The sequence below is a fragment of the Serinus canaria genome, chromosome 1A (genome assembly GCF_022539315.1).
Source record: "Serinus canaria isolate serCan28SL12 chromosome 1A, serCan2020, whole genome shotgun sequence".
Lineage (NCBI taxonomy): Eukaryota > Metazoa > Chordata > Aves > Passeriformes > Fringillidae > Serinus > Serinus canaria.
This window is the reverse complement of record NC_066314.1, coordinates 37,103,727-37,125,883: the sequence shown is the minus strand read 5'-3', so window position 1 is coordinate 37,125,883 and position 22,157 is coordinate 37,103,727. Positions and strand designations below refer to the sequence as shown.

General features: G+C 37.7%; 1 protein-coding gene across 6 annotated transcripts in view; it reads right to left on the bottom strand.

The window, feature by feature from the left end:
• Positions 1 to 22,157, bottom strand: part of NAV3 (neuron navigator 3) — a 512,047-nt gene that overhangs the window by 246,082 nt on the left and 243,808 nt on the right. Inside the window, exon 1 of one of the 6 annotated variants that reach the window (XM_050987322.1) lies at positions 5,819 to 7,475. The exons of 1 other annotated variant lie outside the window; for it this stretch is intronic. In XM_050987322.1, coding sequence (XP_050843279.1) covers positions 5,819 to 6,061 — 243 coding nt within the window. In that variant the 5' untranslated portion in view covers positions 6,062 to 7,475. Of the gene's footprint in view, positions 1 to 5,818; positions 7,476 to 22,157 lie in introns of those variants that run through there. 4 more of the 6 variants (XM_030237841.2, XM_050987329.1, XM_050987325.1 and 1 more) reach the window with 4 other exon arrangements.

Below are 22,157 nucleotides of genomic sequence, written 5' to 3'. Positions count from 1 at the left end.
TCTTGCCAACCCACAAGGCAGATACCTCCAGGGCACTAGTGCTGAGAAAAGGAAGGGTATGACAAAATGGGGAAAGAAACTCATTTATTTATGTTCCCTAGACTCAGTCTGTCAAGAAACTCTGTGGAGCTTGGCCCTCAGAGACCAGACAAAAATGCATCCAAGAAATTGAAAAGTCAAAGAGATGTGTGATTGCAACAGATGCCTTGCTTTGGAGAGATTTGGGGAATGGTGGGAAAGGGTCACATGAAACCTAAGTAAGTGGTGTGGAAGGGTTAGCTGAGGAAAGGCAGAGATATGGAAGTCATTTATGGCGCACATCTGGTATTCCAATGTGCACAGCACTCCCTTGACGTGAACAGGAGCCCCACCCATGTATGAAAAACAAAAATGTTTGTCTTGAGATCTGTCTATATGAAAAGTTCTCCAAGTCTGGTGTCTTGTGACAGGCAGGATTTATCACACCACTGACAAACTACTTAAAATTGATGAGGGAAAAATGAGAGGTTTCCATGAGCATCTGAATGACCTAGTGCAAAAGGGCTGGCTGAATGGCACTGGAGGGCATCAGAGTAAAACTGAGATGCAATGGTAAGATGCCAAATTAAATGGACCTTAAGAGTCACTTCAACAGCTTCAGCACATGCTTCTGCCTAATCAGATCAAAGTATTTAGCTTGGTTTTGTCACACTGACATTTATTTTAGATTACTTTAACAACAAGTACTTGCTACAACCAAGTGTTTTGGACCCCACTCTCTGTTGGACATGCTCCCAGGTAGCACTGCTGATTTACTGGGGACTACTTCCCCAGCTTAATTGTTCTGATTTCTGTGCTCTAGAGAAGTTAGCTGTGTCTCTTTATTCAGCTGGACTCATAGTATTCTTTGTAATTTCTTCCAGAAGGCCTTGCAGAAGATCAATTTCCAGAGCTCCCCTAAGATCTTCCTGTATAAAAATTGAATTTTAGGTTTACATATGTGTACTGGATCAGCTGGGGAGGCTGACTAGCACTTTTTGATAATGAACACTGATATGAAAAATGCTGCAGGCAAGACAGGAAGACTCAAATAGGGGATACAGAGAAAAATAAGTCATATTCAGTACCCTGTAAAGATGTCTGCCAACATGAAGGAAGAAGCAGATAAAGAAGACAGCAGCAGACAGACAACATGAACAAAGAGAAACTGAAAACAAAAAACCCCCAAAGAAATTAGAAAATACAACAGTAAAGGAACTAATTAACTCAGAAAGAAGGCTAAAATCTTATCATCCAAGTCACACAACCAAAACACTACAATTAATGTATCAGATTAATCTAAGAGAGCATTCATTTTAGAAGCATAAATGAGGCGCAGGGTTCTTGAAAGAAGGAAGTCTAATGATGGGAGGAAAACTTTGGGAACACAAAGCAGAGCACTGCAAGGATCAGTCCGAGGAAGCCAGACCAGAAGACCAGTGGGCCTAGCAGGGGTTGCTGACTCCCAGCAGCTGCACATCTGTGTGCTGGAAAGGACTCCTGGCAACACACTTGTGCCTGAACCAGCAAATGTGTGTGAGTAGCTGAAATCAATCACATTTTCAGGTGACCTGGAGTAAAACACAGCTGCATTTTGCTCCAGGTCAATATTACAGAGTCACTGAAGGGAGACCCTGTAGTCCAACCCCCCTACTAAAGCAGTTTCACCAAGAACAGGTTGCACAGGATTGCACCTATAAAAGGTTTTGAGTGTCTCCAGAGGAGAAGACTTCACAACTTCTCTAGTTAGCCTGTTCCAGTGTTCTGTCATCCTCAAAGCAAAAAAAAAAGTTTTCTTGAAATTCAGTGGAAATTCCTGTGCTTCAGTTTGTGCCCTTTGATCCTTGCCCTGTTTTAGGCACAACTGAACAGTCTGGCCCCAGCCTCTCAACACCCACCCTTAAAATAATATAATGCTGAGATAGGATTCAGTGACCAAATAAGTTGGTCTTGCAAATAAATTCTTTCTTCATTCCTATACTTTTAAGTCATTGCTTAATTTACCTTTCTACAATATCAAGGGATATTTTTTCACTTTGTTACTGTTTAGTGTCTCAAAAGCAAAAAGTTACCTACCATGATCTGATGAATAATTTTGCAAGCAGAATAAAAGTGGCGGTAGAGAAATACAAATAATACTATACCCACAGTTAGAAAAATATTAGAAAATATACTGGTGTTTTCAGACATGGTTTTGCATAAAAACACTCTTTGGTCCAGCTGAACAGCAAAACTTCATCTGCTTCAAAGACAGCCAGCATTTCACCTCATGAATCCAGCAGCTGGATTCTGTTCCTGTGTACATATATAGGAACAAACTTTTCTCTATATGATACTCAGGGAAAAAGAATGTGCTCTGAATACTTGTGTTCAAATATTTTGCATGACTATTCACAGCATAAAGTGTTTATGCAGTCAGCCTAAACATTAGTGGGTTTAGCAAGAAAGCAGATTGACCTGTTGTATGAGACTTGGATACCAAAGCACAAATTATGAAAATCTTGAACAAAAGTGCATTTGAATAAACTACACACAGAATAATTTAAATCATTAGCAACTTATTATTTGCTTTCGTAAGCTTAACCAAGCTCTATTCAATTAAGGAAAAAAGTAAACATAATCACCTCAAACTATTTCTACCACAGTTTCTATGACAATATCACTTTTATTAAACCTCAAACTTCATCATGTCCGCAAACAAGAAAACAACCAAGACTACACATGCAAGTGCAACAAAACCACGTGAGATGAGAGAAACAGCAAGGGAGAAGAGAACTGATGTTTGCTGCTATATTCCCAACCAGCCTTGGCCTTGTGAGAACGCCAACACAAGCGACAAAATTCTCAAACAATCAGGTTTGGTGAGAGTGAAGTTCATAGAGGAAACAGCTGTGTGGCGATGACCTATTGTATTGACATGTATAGCCCAAATTTATTTTAGAATTCTAAGTGCTCAATAGATACATCACAGTGACCACACGTGTCAATCTAAGTGCCTTGCAGACGGGATGAGAAAACCTGGGACCTGCAGTGCAGCAGACGTAGAACACCAAAACAAGAAAGGCCAAAGGCAATGCTTTCAGCAAACAAGAGCCAAAGTTAACCAGATGATGAATTTATATGTTCCATTCTCTTTTGCATATAGAGATCCTTATTTTTTCCCCTCAAAAATCAGTGATGCCATATATGTAATGATATATATAACATAAGCCAAGAAGAAATATGTAAGAAAGACTTTACTCTCAGTTGGAAACCCAGACTACATATTCACTACATTTTGATTGAAAAACCTTTTATCTGACCATTTTTATAGTTACACAGTCCCAATGTACAGCGTTGCATACAACAGTCACACAGAGATATCACATGGATTAACGTGTTTGCTAGCAAAAGGTCTATTGAAATCAGCACTTACAAATGGTCAAGCTTTGGGACAACACAACCTGGAATGCAGAACTTGCATCTGCTCAGCAAACCTGAAGAGACATTAACTCTAACAGTTCCATCAGATCTCTGCTTAGAACTACTGTTTAAATAACCTACACACACTTCTGAGGCTACCCAGGTGGCATGGATCTCCATCACTGATAAAGAAAACAGCATTAATACTTTTAGGCTGATCCTTTGAAGAGTACTAGTATGAAAAAAATTAAAATAATTTCATAATCATAAATATCAATCCACCTTACAGTCCAAACCCCTTTGGCAGAAAGAGTTCATGAAACTTGCTTAGAAGGTGAACAAAAGAGCATCTTTCAAAAAATGTGCCAGGAAGAAAATTGAGTAAAGGGCTGCCACTAAGCTTTAATGGGAATGTCAGACTTAAAAGGGGGTAACACAGAAAGGCTTCAGAAATTAGTGACTTTTTGAATGTTCAGCACTTCTATAAATTCAGGTGGCTGGGGGAAGTTTTAATACCATCATGTGCACAGCCTGCTCTTACTCTTTATGGATCATCTTCTAACACTGCTCAGCAGCCTCCACTGAGAACATAGATAGAGAAGGATGTCAAGGCTGGTACATTGTTTTTGGGAAGTTGGTTTGCTTTTTGTTCTTTAAAAAAAAAGTCTCTGAGATGACAGGTATTGTCAAACCAATGAAATGGCAAATTGGTGTCACAGTTTGTGTCCATCCAGGCTGTTATTTTACTCACTAGAAGTTCAGCAGAGTTCAGGACCAGATGCCTTGGAAGGCTATCACTCCCAGTTGGTCTCACACTAATTACTAATAGCTCCCAAGGGGTTTAAATACTGAAGGCAAATTGCTTTATATCTTTCTCCACACTTTTTTAAGTAAACAAGAAACAATTCTCAGCAGCCAACATAACCTTTTGCTTTTTCATGGAAAATAGTATTTGCTAGTCTAATTTACTTTCCATGGTCTATCCATTAAGGAACAGCATTAAAAAACAAGCAAAAATTATTTTATTAAAAAATTAAACAAGCAGAAATTGCATTGTGTTGAAAAATTATTATCTTCAGACTTATATTATCTTCATACTCACATTCTAGAAACAGGCTGTTCATCACTTGTAGTTATCAAGAGATGAACAGTTTGCTCCTTTATTTACATTTCTGTATAGAATGTCTGATTCCACCAATGCATCATTTCTGGGAGATGGGAAAATGGGACACAGAAAACTCCAAGGGAAAAGTTAAGTGGCATGACCAAAATCTCATGTGTAAATATGTGGCAAAGTTTAAAAAGGAAACCAAATGTTCAGAATCCCAATCCTATGCTTTAACCACAAAACCAACTTTCTTCACTAAGATTGAATTAACACAGTAACTAAAAACAAAGAAAAAACAAGTACATATATGTGCATCTTGCCACTGTAAGAATTCTAATGACATATAAGTGCTCTCAAACTAAGATACAATTAAAAATATATGTTCAATTCCAGGGTGGTAATCAGTTCCACAAACCAAGAGTACTAGAAAAGGAAGAGGAAGTAGCCTCACAGCTTGCTGAAGCTGTGTAAGCCACACATGCAGGCATAATGTACTGGCTGAAAGACCCACAGAAATATATGCTGCTGACAAGAAGGGACTCAGTACTCATGTACAAAGCATGAAAAATGTTTTCAACTACAACAGAAAGCCTAGTTAAAAACCAAGCAGAAGTGTTTCTAAAAGTTAATTAGGACTCAAAAATAATCCCCTTCCAAAAGGAAAAAAAACCCTAAGCAGTCTAAAAAGTATTGTGGCATCCTACTTGAGATAATATTTTTTTTTTTAATCACAATGAATTTCGGCTATATAGGGGCTAGGAAGAAGATATTTTGCAGAAGAGAAAAGCACCAGTACTGTTCACTGAGAAGCTGTTTTTCTGGTTCAGCAGTTCTGCAGCAAGAATGGCCAGATCATTTGAAAATTGAAAAGAAAATCAATTGCATGTTTTTATTTTAAAAGAGCCTCCCTGTGGGAATAGGTGTGGGCGTGAGATCTCTTTTTAAATTTCATAATATAACATAAAGCTGCCAAGATTTTTTTTTTTTTAATACTCTGTTTACTGGGTGCCAGAATGATTTTTCTCTCCTTATGATTCTACTGATCCTTATCAAAATTCATCTGTGAAGTGAGTAACACTAACATTTAAAAACAGAATATTTATTCAGACAGCAGCACTGAGCAAAACAAATTTCAAGGCTGCTATGGGAGTTCAGTGATGACAGCAAAAGTCTATTTACTCATTTACCCCCAAGTTCTGCATGCAGAAAGTTTCTATCAGAGTTTTTTTTTAAAGCAAATAAAGGGGTTTTTTTTATAATTGAGTTCCACAGGTAAAGTTTACAACTAACCTTGCTATCTTCGATCTCCTGGGTTTTTCCTTGAAGCGTTTTCCTCTCTCCAAAATCACAGGTTGACTTTAAGGTAAGCTGACAAGAAAGCATCGAGCTCTCAGCCCCAGTAAGCTCCAAGGACTTTGGTGAGTACTTCTGTGAGCCGGTGGGGCCAAGGTTGGGTATCGGGAGGGCAGTGTGGACAGGCTTTGACCCTACGGCTGGCTGCCTCAGCTTGGAGGCAACCCCAAGCACAGGCATGGCTTCTATAAAAGTATCTTCTTTCTGCCAAAGAAAATGCTCCTGACCTCAGTCTGGTAGGCTCCAGCTTCAGCAATTTCAGAGCAAATGCTTTTAAACAAAAGTAGAAGTCATCTTTTCGAAAAGTCTTAAAACAATAATACTGCGAGTTTCACAAGGAAGCAGAATTTTTCCTTCATCTCTGCCCTTCTCCCTCGCAGCCACTCACACGCACGGCTCAGTGAGTCAGTGGCTCTGTAAGACTAAACGCTCCTTTGGGGCGTGAACTTTTCTCGAAGGTAACTGCCACAGAGCTGCCTGTCTGGGATTAAAGAACTCATAAATTCGCTTTCTCTTCTTCCTACAGCATTCCAGGTCTGTGCATTAAGTGAATGAAGGATGGGAGAAAAGGAGAGAGAGAAGAGAGGAAACCTCCCCGTACTCCAACTGTCAAAACAGCTCAGAGACCACAACACTGGAAGCAGAGACCTCTTCCTGACTACATAAATAACCAGCCCACATCTTAAAAAAAAACAAACCTCTTTTCTTTTTTTTTTTTTTTTTTGTGTTTAATGGGAAAAAAAGGGATCTGAGTAGTGGCCAAAGCAAACAGCTGTTGGACGAGTTTTCATCCCGGAAATAATCTCAGCAATGAAGCTGTTTGTCTGATTCCTGGCTATTTTTCACTGCTGACAACCATGAGCTACGGTGTTTCATTCTCTGTTCCTCCCGTGAAATCAGGTTAAAATCGTGCAAGAGCGTGGCTAGAAACAGACACTGAATCACACTGTGGGTAACGTCTGTCTGTGCTATGAAAAATCCATACAAAAACAGAGCAGGATATAGGAGAATTGCAAGCATTGTTAGAAGATTTAGTCAATACAGCTTTCAGAGCTCTTTTTTTTTTCTTTCTTGCTGGTGGTGTTAACGTCATCTATTCAGTGTTAACACTTCCCTTTCTAAAAACATTGAAAGCTCCATGAAGTCCATGTCCAACGCATCATTTCTGCTTGTTGCTCACAGAAATATTCTTTCTGGCAACCTCAAATCCTTGCACCTAGAAATACAAGTCAGGCAGGCAGAGCAGGCTCCAAAGTGAGTCATGATGGACAGTCCAAATTGTTGAGCAGCATAAACACTTACTTAAAAGAACAACTGTAAATTCCTTTGAGATTCTGTAGCAGGGGAAACCCTTTTAAACTGACATGAGGAAAAAACCTGTGCAGAAACATCATACCATTCAGCTCCTATGGGATTTTATCACCCAGAATTATAGACATGGGGTTTTTAGTTCTGTCTTCCAAAATAAAACATAAGATAGCTTGTCTTATTCTGCCCCAATATACTGCATCGTATTAACCACACCTTCCTTGAACAGTATGTACTATTACCACCACAGATAAAAGCCCAAGAGAAAATAAGAGCCCTCTGGACGTTTATGTTCTCAAAACAAGGATGGCAAAAGTTGAAAAAAGCATTGAAAAGAAAGTAAATGAGAAGCAGAATAAAAAGATCTTAAATCGTGCTTTAAAATTATTTTACAGAATAAACGTGATTCCTGCAGTATTGTCCTCTATCATTCATTTACAAAGATCACACTGACACAGTAAATAAATTCAGCTCTCTGTAATGACTTACAAACTACTCCATTCTTGTTTGTGGTTTGTAGGAGTGAATTTAACCTGTTGTTGTAATCTCCTGACCTTTAAAGTGAGAATTCAGAGAATCAGCAAACACATTTCAGCATCCTCTGCTTATCTGCCATTTGATTTTTCCACCATTAACAATAGATGCAATGGGTTTTGTGCAAGAATGCACAGAGGTAGCTGCTTTGAATTTTAGACAACTTCAGCCCACAGGATACATCAATTTGCTCCAATGATTGGAATATTCTTGTTCAGTGTGGTATTTCAGATCTTCTGCAGAGCAAAGGGGAGGAAAGCTCCTTGCACAGTCTGCATTTGTTTTCCAGCATTATAAAGCACTGAGGCTGTGTAAGGAATTTAGACTTCTTAGGCACAACTGTTAACAGTTAACACTTCAGAAAATGCACATATGCAAAGACTGAAGAGGACCACAGGAAAAGAGGGATTTATCTCTTGCAAGGTTTGAGAAGATGAAAAATCCTCATGAGAACTGTTACCCAATGATCAAGACAAAGAATAAACTACAGCCATGAGACAGATACTTTCTTAAAAAGAACTTTGCCAAAAAAATGTAATTGAATCTTATTACTTCCCGGGGTTATAATTTTACAAAGTAATGCACTTTGGTAATCTTGCTGATCTTCTTTTGAATATGAATGATGAGGTCATGATACCCACAGTCTCTTTTGCAACCCATTTTCCCAGCACAGAAACCCTGAAAGTAATAAGTAAGCAAACTTACTAGGAGTCATCTGTAATACATAACCAACAGGATTTGGAAACAATGATGTGAGGGTGGTGTTACTGCTACTCTTTCAAAAAAATTTTTCATTATATGTTGACTTTAAAGCTAGTACTGGGTCAGGGCCATCCACTTCAGAACCCCAACTACCTAGAATTTGTACAATGGTAGATCACAGAAGTGCTTCTGATCTGTTAAAGATGCAAAGAAGAGTATGCAAGATTCTTTGCAGGAATCATGAAAAATAATGGAGAAAAACAATTTTACTCTGTAAGTAAGAATGCAGCTACAAGCCTAGTCTTCCTTTTCTTGTTTTCTCTAATTCTAAGTAAAAGATAAATAAACAAACATCTGCTACTCTTTGAAATCACTTAACTATAATTTTTGCTTGAAAGCCCTTGTGTACCTCATGGTGAATGTGGGTTTTATGAAGGCTGTCTTGGGGGAAAGAATATTTAACAACTAAGCTTCAGTACTGTTTTCCACACAAACAGGAAAGTACAGGATAAAGCATCTGTGGACAACAAACACAAGCTGTCACAAGATGCAGGTGCTGGTGGGATGACCCTGCAGGCAGAAGGTGTCCAAAGATTCCATAAGGGAAGGAATTGTGGGGAAAGGGCAAAGTAGGAAGCTGCAAAGAAGGGCACATTGTCAGGCATCAAGCTGACCATGTGAGTTTGGTAGTATTTTCCTCAGTATCTCTGTAGTGGAAAGCTAAGTGACTGTCAAGCAAGGCAGACAGGGAGAATCTAAAGTCAGAATGAGGATGATTTAGATATGTGGGAATAATATCCAAACAGAAAAAAGGCATGTCTGTGAGAAACAGGGGTGGAGAAGGCTGTCACCTGGAGTTACATGAAATCAAACACAACACTCTGGAATGAGAGACAAAAATATTCCAGTCAGGATAGAGAAAGCAGTAAATAAAAATATATGACTGACAGAAATAAGGGACACACATATTCACTTGGTTATATTAAACTGATATCTAGAGGGGGACTGCAGAGAAACAGGCTAAGCATTGTTCAGAGAGGAACTGTAGGTTTATAATTTACCATCTTAGACTTTAGAGTAAACATCCTCCAGCCAGACAGGTAAGGGACATCATTTGGATTCAGGATTCAGGAGGATGAACACAGATCATGACTGAAGTCCTGACACAAGGGAAATGGTGCTCAGGAAAGGTTGGAGAGTTAAGAGGAAGCTAGAAAAAAACTGAGGTGTGGGAAAAAATTGAGGGCAACATTTCAATTGGGATGCTAGGTAAGGAGATAAAAGTGTAAAGAGGAACCAAAAAATTGTAAAATATAGCAATGGTCAAAATACAGTCTTTAGTAGTTTTGTATTGGCAGTTCAGGTGATATGTTGAAGGTAGGGCCATTGTTTTAGCTGATGAAATAGTGACAACCTGGCTGTAAAGCATGACTGTGAAAGTGTCACACAATCCATTTTTACATAAATTATAGATTATATTAATGATCTGTACCTCAAAGTAACACATCGTGTATGAATTCAGTATAATAGTCCCCACATCCTAAAAAAAATGTAACCTTTATTTCAAACAGCAGAAGCTAACACATCTGAAGTCTAAAACACTTCATAAAAGAAGGTATCAGTCACTTGTAATGTTATGGTGAATTTCTGTTCTCAGGACTGAACAGAAATAACTGTTCACAGCACAACACCCCAGCATATATTTCCTTTCCTTCACTGAGCCTGATACCAGTGCAAATCCCATGAAGGTTGCTCCCCTTCTGCACCCCCTGACAGTTCAGACAAACTGCTCGTATGAACTGAGCAGACAGCTGGCAGTGTGTCCCAGAGCACAGGAAATATCGAGAGAGGGGACACCTGCCTCAAAAGTGGAGCCAAGATATTTGTTTGCTCCTCCTGCTCTATGATCTTCCACAAGGAAGCTGTTGCATGTGCAGAGGGTCAAACAGGAAATGTCAGGGGTCCAGAGACTGCAGAGCTCTCTTCTGAGCTGTTCCCCCACTTCATCCCACTGGTGTAGCAGCTGTGTATAGAGTTTACAGGAGCCAGGCCAACTTCAGAATGAGCTGATACAATCTCTCAAGATTTTGTGCTCACTGATTTCAGGTTGAGCAGAAAGTTTTCCCCAGCTGGGGATGGACAACTCTTGAAAAAGCAACCAATGGTTCTAAAATACTCAAGGTACCTGAAGTAAGATGATTTATTTATTTACTCCAGATAAGACATGTTTGAGCTTTAAAAATGCAAATGAGACTCTGTTTGGTGTAACAAAATATTTTCAACTTGTCAGATACTGATGAGACAAATCCTTCAGCTCTGACTCATGTTCAGAGCATAATTCTATGAACAATATTTTTTTGTTATTAAAAAAATCAGGTGAAACCATTAGTCTCAAGGCAAGACATTAAACAAGTATTTAATCCCATCTGCAAGTATGTAATGCTGTTGAGCAAGCTGCTGTTGTTTTTCTTAAAAGTTTTGTATTTCAAAAGATATATAATCCAAAGCCCAGTTACAGTCACAGAAAAAGGTGCATCCGGCTTCCTAAAGGAAATCCTTCTGCTTTGCCTGAATGTTTGGGGAAGCTTTTCAAAGACAACTTTTAAATAAGGATATAGTTTTATCGTCTGAACAATTTGGCCTTTCAAAACTGAGACAGGACTTTAAGGGTTTGAAAGTATTAACTGATAAAGTGACTGTTTTTTCTACAATTCATCCATGCTGCATGTTTGCAGCATCTTCCATGAGATAGTTTCAAACCTTTATGTGTAATTTAGTACCATACCACCCTGTGAAGTATGTAAGGTATATTAAAATATTGTCAAGTGGAACCATTAGGCTAAATGACCTTCTCAGGTATATATGGGGATTCAGAACTTTCTTTCTTAAATAGTGGGGTTTTTTTAATTCTAAATCTGTGTGGGTTAAAAATTAGTTTTTTCTCTTTGTTGTCTACTCTATTTAATTATGAAGTATTTTGCTTAGAGGAATTGAGCTTAAACACTATAGGATTGGAAAACAGAAGCTAAAATTTTATGAGGATAAGAAAGAACTGATGGCAACTGAACACACTATGTAAGTATTTACATACTGATCTACTGGCTAGACCACACAGCCAGCTGGTAAAGCTTAATGAAAGGATCAGCTTTTCTCCTTGGGAGATGAAAGAGGAAAAGGGAAAGAAAAGGATATTCTGTTTGTTCATTTCTAAGCAAATGACCCAAACAACAAATGCTGAAGTCTCTCAAAGTTGATGTTAACTGCAGCTAACAAGGAAATATGCCCACAATCTGCATAAACTGGTCAGAAATTTTACAGTCATCCTAACAATTGAAGTGACATCTTTTCTTTTTTTCCTTGTCCCCTTGTTTTCTCATTTACAAAGCCTCTCCAGGACACAGTCATAGCAGGCACACTGGCTTCTCCAGTATCCTCCTGTTCACTGACAGCTATCTTCGCCTTTTCCATTTTTGCTCTCCTCCCAATTTGTCTTTTTTCCTCTGGTGGGATTTCTGTCTTTGTATCACTTTTGGTGGGCCCTGGTAAATTATGATTTCTACTGCTTGCCCCACATTTTTCTGTCTTAGAATACATGACTTCAGTGCTGCATTGTCAAAGAGCATTTCTCCCACTTACCAGGGTAATTAAGAGCTTCAGCTCTTTGTAGAACTGCTGGAGAAATGCCTAAGGTAGACACAACAAAACCTGGCATTTATAGAATGCATGATTAAGCTCTTAAGTGATAACATTACTTTCAATGGACGTGGTGAAGAACAGAATTTCTAGCCTTTTTGTAATAATGATATTGATGGAAGAAGTTTTGTTTCATTTGAAATTATGATCAAAGTTTAAATTATCTGGTGTTCCCCTCAAAATATGGTCCCCATGAATTTTCTGTAATCACTACTGCTTTCAATACGAATTCCCCTGGAAAAAAAAATTTCCCAAAGTACATACACCCCAAAATTTTGCTGGAATATTTCAGTTGATGCTATGGAGACATTTATACATCCTAATTAGATGAAAAGGAAATTGGTGTTATTTGTAGTTAATCAAAGCTGTTCTGACTCTTGATACTAACTGTGAACTGTTCAGAACTTTAATCTGAAATTTCTTCAGAGAAATGGACTTGCTTTACTTCGAGATTTCCCAGCAAACTGTAAAAAATAACTCATAAAAAGAAACTGCGACTAAGAAGGAAGGAATCTGCTGATTATCTGCCATCAGGTGGCTGGCAGAGTGGCAAACCTATGCTTTCATCTGCAGGAAACTTTCCTCTTACGAGCACTGTGGATCTGATAGAGGGTTTCAAAATCACAGTTATGTTGGCATTCACTTTAGCAGTGCAGTGAAAAACTTCTACATAAGGTTCCCACTGGTCTATTAAAAAAAAAAAAGTTACTGTAGAAAAATAGCTTAGAAACATCTGCTACAGTCATGATCAGACTCTTGGCCAAGTGCAGAAACAACAGTAAGAGACTTTGAAGTCAATCAGCTTTGCTATCACCAGCAGATAGCCCTGCAGTCAGTGGAAATTACTGCACAGAGAGTTTAAGAAATATGAAGAAAACTTGCTCTGCCAAAAGTGTATGTAGACAGCAATGAAGAAAAGAACAATTTTTTTAACAATCATGAAAACTGTTGGGAGTGAAAGGTCAGCAATAGGTGTTTAAAAAAAAAGAGACTACATTAAAACTTAGAGAATACTTCATGAAAATGAAGATGGATATATTTTAAGGGATTAGCTTTGATATTTGACCTCAAACAAGTGCAAGCTGCACTGCAGCTGGAGGAGCACTTCTGACTCATGATCTACTCTCTGCTTCTTTCTTGCTTTGACACTGTAATCGTTCAATGCCAACTTGATGATTGATGATCCCCCAGAGTACATACCTACTATAGCTCTACCACCTCTACCCATCTGCTACCCCAGACCCTGGTCTAAGTAGCAATTATTGCCTAATACTTCATGTTATTCCTCACTGCTTATCAGTATAGCGGAATGATCCCAGCACTGGTTTTGGTTTCCTGTTGGCCTTTGCAGTTAGCCATCATAACTAATTTTGTTATCAAGTAAACCTTCTTACAATTCCCATATTATTTTCATCTTCTTTAACCACATAAATATTTGATATTTAGCCTACATTTCCTGTGATTTGCAGTAATTCAAGAGACACTGATAACACATTTTAAAGGCAAGATTTCCTTTGCCAAACATAGTACCTCAATATAAAGAATGAAAAAAATTATAGTTTTTGGTGAAGCTTTACAAGATCACCATTGTTATATCACCTCCATAAGACAATTCCCATCAGAAAATCTACATTTACAGTGCTATCATGCTGGGTGCATGTACCAGTAAAGCATTTTGCCCCCTGGCAGTGCTACGTTTGCAGCTTCACTTTATGATCTTAAGGGTCTTTTCTAACCTAAATAATTGTATGATTCTATGAGACAAGTTTCAGCACACTTCCCTTTTACATCATCTCTGGCTAATGGTCAGAGGCACCATCCTCAGTGTTGGATCTTTTCTGTGACCAGTACTTTCATTTTGGATCTCAAGTTGCTACATGAAGTACAGGTATTGTACCTTGAAGTCACTCTAAGGTTTTTGTTTTGTTTTGATAAACAGATATGTTCTTTTAACCATGTGTTTTGTGCCACTTGCCTGCTCTTACTGAGGAGTTACGATAACACTATCCAGAATCCACATTTTTCAACAGTGTTTCCTCACCAGGCCATATCACTACACAACACTGTGGTTTTCCTGCTCTTGTCTTGTGCTTGGCCAGCTTGGAACTCTGGCAGAGATGGTAACTCACCTCTCCCTGCAAAATATTAAGCAGACAGGCCTTGTCGGTCAATGAATGAAAAACTTGACCACGTATAGTTGAGCAATAAGTGGGTGCTCTTTTCTTTCAAATAGAAATTGGCCTAATACACACACTAAAAATCCCAACCATCTGTCTCTATCTCCTGTTGGCCATATGTGAATATTTCCTACAGTGAGCCTTGAAAGCTTGTGCCTTTCTCCCTTCTTCTGTGATCAGAGCGTGCTCCAGGCCAACTCCTGAAATATGTTCTGTACGTCACAAGACTAAACCTTCCCGTTTTTTGATCAATAAGTGTCAAGGAACTGCCGTTTCTCATTACCAAACATCTCCCATCCATGCTAAACCATACACCTTGTGTCATCCCAACAAAAATCTAAGAGTAAATTACAACAGCAGCTTTTCCAGTCATCAAATTGTATTTCCTCACCGCTACTCTGTCTATAGATCCATGATTTTATCTTTTGTATGTATCTTTATGTGCACAGGAGTACACACGTTTAACATGTCAGACAGATAATGATGCCCTTTGAGCAATTCACCTGGGTTGCTTTATCTTTCAGAAAAAAAAAACCCCAAAAAACAAAAACAACAAAGAAACCCCATCAAACCCTCAATAGCACACAGCTGTCAAAAATAACTTCAAATCCTGCAGATGTTAGATGCTTCCTTCCTGCTTTTCTGCATACTGGGGAGAAATATTACCTTACAGATGTGGCATGTTATTAAAAAGGAAAAAAAAAATGGAAGCAATGTTTATATATTGGTCTTACCTTCCAGTGCAAGAAAAGTGCTAGATGGGAGACAAATAATACAACTCCTCTCCCAGCTTTCATCCATCACTTGGGCTTTTGGAACTGACATATGTAACAAGCATTTGGCAGCCATAAAAGCAACATCAGCATTCACAAATTAAAAAATAAAACAGAAAGCCAGAATATTTTTTTTCCACCTACAATAACCCTAGGATGAGCTACAAAGAAAGCACAGTTTTATCAAAACCATAAGGGAGACTAAACCAGTTATTTAGCTGCAGCACTGAGCTAAACAGACACTGTTAGGTATAAATGAGGAAGAACTAAGTTAACAGCAACTAGTGAAAATGTCCCTGGTGGCATGTGTACCTTCAATGGGGACAAAGGCAGAAGATATTTTCTTCAGATAGATATGTATTTAGAAAGAAAAGTTCTTCATTACATGTTCATGCAGCACCACAGCCAACAATACAGTAACTTTCCTGATCCAGGCAGATTTTCTATTGGTACAAAACTGTGTGATTCCCATTACTTCTCTTCTATTCTCACTACTTCTCTAGGCCAAGTACAAGATATACAGTACAGTCTCTCTCTCTGTTTAGAAAAGATATAATTAGATTCCATACATTATTCCTTTATATTCCTTTATATTTTTCTTGTGTTCTCTTTGAAAGTTTTATTTTTCATTCCATTCCTTTCTCTGCACCCAGTGAGGGAATATTCTCCACAATAAGAACAAGATGTGCATGCAATATTTTTATTTTCTTCTCAGAAACCATTGCAGCACAGCATTAAAATTTCTGCAGTACAAACCACCTGAGCAACACTGGGATCTGTAACAAGCAGACTATTCAAAAATCTCCTCCAATAACCTATCAAAAGATTCTGGTCTTCTCAGAAACCTACTTCAATTTAGAAAATTTCCCAATATCCCATTATTTTGGTTTTAGCTTTATGTTTTACTCACCTAAACTACAATCCAGCCAGTTTTGCTTATATTGCACTACTTCTATTTAGCTTTCTATGGAATTTCTTGACTCTAATATACCTGAGCAGTTTTATTCTGCCTTACATAATAAGGCTGAATCAGTCCAATGCCTAATGCTATGGGATGTTAATGCAAGGAGCAGGAGTCTATAATTGCTGAAATATCTTAGCTAAAGATGGTAGAGAAGGAGGGGAAGAATAAAAGAGGGATACACCATGTGCAGTCTGCTTTCTGACCTGGAAAAGGTTTCCTTTTGTGATTAGAGTTTGCGTTCCAGGCTAGTTACATTCCGGCCAAATTGATTTTCCCACCCTTACATAACTGAACTCTGTTCTTCATTATATGGGTGTAAATCTACAGCAAGAACTTTGAACTTCCAATGAGTAATTCTAGATTTATGCCAGAGTAATTGAGAGCAGAATGTAGCCTCTTGGTTGCTCATAGATATTATACTATTTAAGATTTCTATCCTCCAAGACAATTGTGACTATTTAATTTCACTCTAGCCCCCTCTTCTTTCCTTTAAGCTATTCTACAAGTTGACACAATATTTGGAATTTTTAATACAAGTCATATTTGGAAATATTTTACGTCCAAATCAAGGGAAAATGTAACTGAGAATGTATGTATCAAGAGGAGCTTTTTTTCCTTAGAGAAAATCTTTAGGGACAATACAGAAGCATTCTTCTGTGCTGACACAGGCTGCATGCATGACTGTCCAGCTCTTTTTCAATTCTGCAGAACTATTATTATTTATTAATCTCTAGACTGCTAATATTATTCAAATAGCAAGCAGCTCAAAAAGTTCACTAAATCTATATCTTTAAACTGTTACACAACTATTTTGTAACCACTGAACTCATTAAAAATAAAAAATTATTTCAATGAAGTGTACTTTCTAAGTGCTACATAAACTTTATCCCTGGTATAAGTTTAATTAATTCCAGTGAGTTTTCCTCCAGCAGGAAAGAATTTTTTGTTTATCTTACATGCCAACAATTTGCTAGATTTAACAAAATATGAATCCTTCTTGTGTTATAACTTCTGTTTAAAAATTTATCCCAGTAGGTTTTTTTTTTTAAACAATTTTGCTGATAATGTCATCCTTTGTTTGTTCTTCACAGAATCCAGCAGGGTCTCAGAGATATTCTTGTGTGTGCTAGTGGCTTCAACCCACCCTGTTTGTTCACATAACACCAAAGTACCTGGAGCTCAGAAATTCTGACATTGTCCTACTGTGACTAGAGAATTTCTTTTCTTTGATCTTTGATTTCAAGAATCCTATACTTTCCTCCTCTTTGAGGAAAGACAGTTGGTTTTAATTTAAAAAAAAATAAAAACATTAAACTGGAGAATTTCCCAATGGGGAAACAGACTTAAAGGGAGCCAAACTTTAGTGCAATACCTTTTGGATCATGCCCTCAGCAGGATGTAAATATCCAGTCATTTTTAAACTTCAGCTTAGGCCACCTTAAGTAATATCTGGATTTACAGTGTACAAATGAAATCAAAATCTTACAGAGCAGCTATTTCTCAGACATGGCTTCAAGCTAGGCTGTTGAAAGGCTAGAATTTTAAAGGCCTCTACTTTAAAGGTCTCTGAGTAAGCAATTCTCACTGATTTCAATGAAAGGGAGAGGAAAAATCCATTCCTAATTACAGTGGTCTCAGGGAGCCCAAGAACCAAGCCCAATTTCCACAAAAATCTTTCCACAGACAGAAATCTTTCCATAGATTTTGGTGGCCACATGTGCTAAATAGTTCTCACTCAAGGACTCTGAGGCTGGGATTATATTATACACTTATGTAAATGAGTTCAAAGAAAATGTAGAAATTAGTGGGAATGGTATAAACTTTAGGACCACTATGAGATTTGCTTAAATTGGCAGGCTAAACTATTCTGCATCACTTCTATAAACTCTTTGAAACAAATTTGGCTTAAGCAGAAGCTCTTCTGAACTGATTAAAAAACTTATCAAGGCTGGTTTTAAAGATTTATTTATTCAAATTCTCTTACACTACTGGCAGCCAAGTTGAACTCAAAACTCAACTCTGATTGGAAGAAGTCATTTGAATGTCAGAGGGTTATGTAAAAGCTGAGACATTTTGCCCAGAAGTAAATCTGTGAATGTTATATTGATAGTGCTAGTCTGAGAAGTCAGAAAAGGATTTAGAATCTGGAAGCCTCAGATGCTTTTTAAATTATTTTGAATCCATATAAATATGTTGGTTTCTGCCTTCTGGAGAGAGGTCACTGAGAGAAGCCGCTGGTTTTTGCCATGATATAAGAGTAAAATGTCTATTCCCAAATGCCTTCCAAATTTTAAGTCTCATGCCCTGGAGTTTTGACCCTTAAAGGCAGGGCTCCCAGAGTCTTTTTGAAGTCTGTTAGAAACCTTCCTATCGCTAATAATTTTATACAGATGAGACTGCATAGCAATGGAAAGCAGTACCAAACCTCAGTAGTCTCTTTCTATTTGTTTCAAGATAAGAATCGTAACCACAGGACCCCAAGATCTGTACAGAAAACAAAAACGTCTGTCCACCCTTAGGGAATATAGTGGGTGAGAGACATCATCCAGATTTTGCTGGTGATACCTCAACATATGTCAGTCTGTTTGAAGAGATCTGAACTGCCAAATCAGGAAATCATCATAACTATGATACTCAGAAAAATATTGTGAGAGATTATGATCTTACAGTCAGTAGAATTCAGATGGAACAGAGGAGATACTCAGAAAGATATCTACTTGCAGGAAGGGCAAGATGAGAGCCTCTCACCATCCATCACCCATTCATCCATACATGCATCTATCTATATATAAAATATTATGGGAGCCTGGCCCCTCATTATTCTCATGTTCATTTGATTTGTATACCTATCTGTTGAAAAAGAAAACAGTACTGCTGTATTCTTATGCTTACATTAATGGGTGTTTATGAGTCATGGCCTGGATTCTACAGTAATTTCATCATTACCCATTCTACTGTTCTTCAGCTGATCAATGTAGGAAAAAATCCACATTATTATGCATAGCCTATGACTGCATTTCACTTAAAAAATCCTATGATTTAAGCTTCCTTCTAATCCTTCTAGAGCCCTTAATTACATAGATTTGAAAATGTACCCTATAACTATTATGGGTCCAGCTTGAAATTAATACTTGGGTTTTTTTCCACTTTTACAAAATTCCTAACTCACCATAATTTTTTTACTTTAAAGATTCCATCCTAAATCCAAGTTTTATAAGCTCTTAAAGAGGAGAACTGAGAGTCACCAGACATTTTTTTCTGCTTGCAGCTGAACCTGTTTTTGAAACAATCTGTGTCTACAGAGTTTTTTAGATGTATGCATAAATAGGTGTAGTTAATGAGCAATTTTAAAATTTTCTTTCTCACATTAAGTCAAATATGATGAGGTATAGATTAAAATACATGAGCTCAATTGTAATGAAAAAAGCTAAGGCATACTAGAAACTTTCAGCTGTACACTAGGGTAATGTACTTCCTAAAGGTTTGATCCTGCAGCTCTAGCACATACGCATTTCTCATCACCATCATGAGTTCAATCATCACATGCAGACTACAAAGCCACATCCATTTCAAGTCATTAAGCAGAACTTGCAAGTGGAAGCTGGTGGGAGTTGTGCAGATATAGGACAGTAGCTGGCTCTGAGGTTTTTGCTAATTTGTTCACCATCCTTTGAAGCACAAAAGCAGGAAAGAAAGCCACATGAAATATTAAATCATCCCACATTTCCAGGAAAGTTCTGAAACAATTAAAAGCTACTACCCTAATGTATAGATGTTAGTCAGTTCTCTAAGAAAGCCAGAAAATTTGTAATAGGAGTAATAAACTTTCTACTTACAAGTCCAATAGCAGAGTTTATGTTTGGTTGTATCTACTGAGCAATAAAATATCTATTCAGCACTTAACAAATAATTGTGAAAACACAGGCTGTTACATTTCAGGCAATAGTGATTTTATTAGGAAATTGATTTAGATATTTCGTCCAACTTTGAAGACATACGACCATCATAGATTCAGATCTGGACTGGGACTTGACAGAGAGAATTTATAACAACATGAGGAGACAGATGGCAACAAAAGAAATGTTTCAACAAAATACAGGTAAAATATATTAAGAAAATCTAAATTTCAGAATGAAAAGTACTAACAGCAAATTATTCCTTCTTTACTTTTAAAAGTAGTTCTGCTTCTTGTCTGAACACTATTTTTTTCTCTTTCAAAATTCTTCTTTCAAACTAACCTGTTTAAGTTACATTCTAAATCAGGTAGTGTTAAATTCCAGTGACTAATTACATTTTAAAAAAGCACTGAAAAGCATATCTTTGCTACATTTCTTCCAGATCTTTTACTCTTAATTTTGAAAATGTTTCATTTCAAAACATTCTAGATCGTTTATTTATTAAAAGCATTTAAAACATACTAGATCAAACACAATATTTTCTCTCTCTGAAACAATTAAAAAAATTTAAAATAGAGCTGCACAGCTGTAAGGCAAAAGAAGAATAGCTGATGTTGGCAAGCAGCTGTTGTGCAACACGCCTGTTCTGCAAATGAATCATAATTGTGTCTCTCGAAACTTGTGCTCCCCCATCTGTCTGTTGTATCCGTTACAGAGAGGAACATGGCTCTATGAAATTATGAACTACATTTTGTATTATGTTAGAACACATGTCCAATCTTGCCCAAAGCAAACCTATCAAGTTCCTTGCCAGACAGCTGCCCTTCCTGCAAAAGATGCTTGACATCTTAGTGGGAGAACAACACTGAAAAAACATTGAAACTGCAATTTGAAGCCTACTTCTTCAACTGTTAAGTCTATTTCATCTGTTTGACCAGCAGATGACTAAATTTATCCCATATAATAACTATTTAATGCTAAGCAGGGAGTCACTAGAATTGAGGACTTAATATGGAAATGGAGCCTTTGAGACAAGTAGAAGTCATAGTAAAGACCTAGTCTGTACTAAAAGAAAGGAGTCAAACAAGAGAGTAGGATTAAAGAGTTAGAAAGGGTTTTGCCTGTTCTAGGACACATGGAAGCAGGAATTCATCTCATGCATCTTCATAGATCTATGTCCAAGCAAGCCAGCCCCAGCTGTAATTATGGTCAACAGAGAGAAACTAGAGGCTGCTCTGAGTATAACACAAACCAACCTCCCAAGATGCCTGTTTCCTTCCACCAAACACTGTCAGTCTCCTGTAGGTATGACTGGATTGGTACGACAAGGCTACAGTTTCAAGTTACAAAAAATGAGGCAAAACCACTGAATTACTCAATGAGACTATTCACACCTTTGTCCTCCTGACCCCAGCATTACTCCCAATTGCATGCCACAGGCCTCTTCTCCTTGGCAGTGCAATCATGTCTGTTAATTGAATTGATCCATTTTTAAACAAACCTTTTTTATTTTTTGCCATGGACTTTTTTTTTTTTAGTATTTCCTAAGGGTAGGAACTAACTCCAGAATCTAATCTAACTCCAGAATAACCAACAATTTTTTGTGAATAATGGAAAATATGATAAGCACCTCACCTCCTGATCTGACTCTGAAAAAAGTCCCGATGCCACTGATTGTCCTGGAGTTTTTGGGGGTTTTTTGTTTGGTTGGGGTTTTTTTTTGTTTGTTTTTTTGTTTTTTTGCTGTTGTTGAGTTTTTTGTTGGTTTGGGTTTTTTTTTCTTTTTGGGCTTTCGTCCATCTTTTCAATTTGCTTGCATTGGCAAAAAATTAAAAAATAAAAAAAAAACAGTCAGTGTATTTTGAGTCAGTCTGAAGTCCGTATCATACTCAGTAACATGAGCTTCAGGTTGCAATCCAATCATCCAAGACAGCCCAAATTTTGGTGCTAAGGACAGAGGTACCCTATGCCACCAGTCATCAAAGACATGTTCTGAGGCTGGGACTGTGCACTGGTCCCATATGTCAGGACTGTGATTGTGTTCCATCCAAAGCTGAGATGGGACTAAATGGTCCCGCTTGGCACATACAGGAGATCCCTTGCATCCACTTAGACTGAAAGTTCCTTAGGTCCATAGCTGATATTGCACACCTCTAAACTGATGGTCCCCAAGCTTTCTGGATAATTCTTAGCCTATGATGCTTCTGCAGAGTTCCATGTCTCCTGATT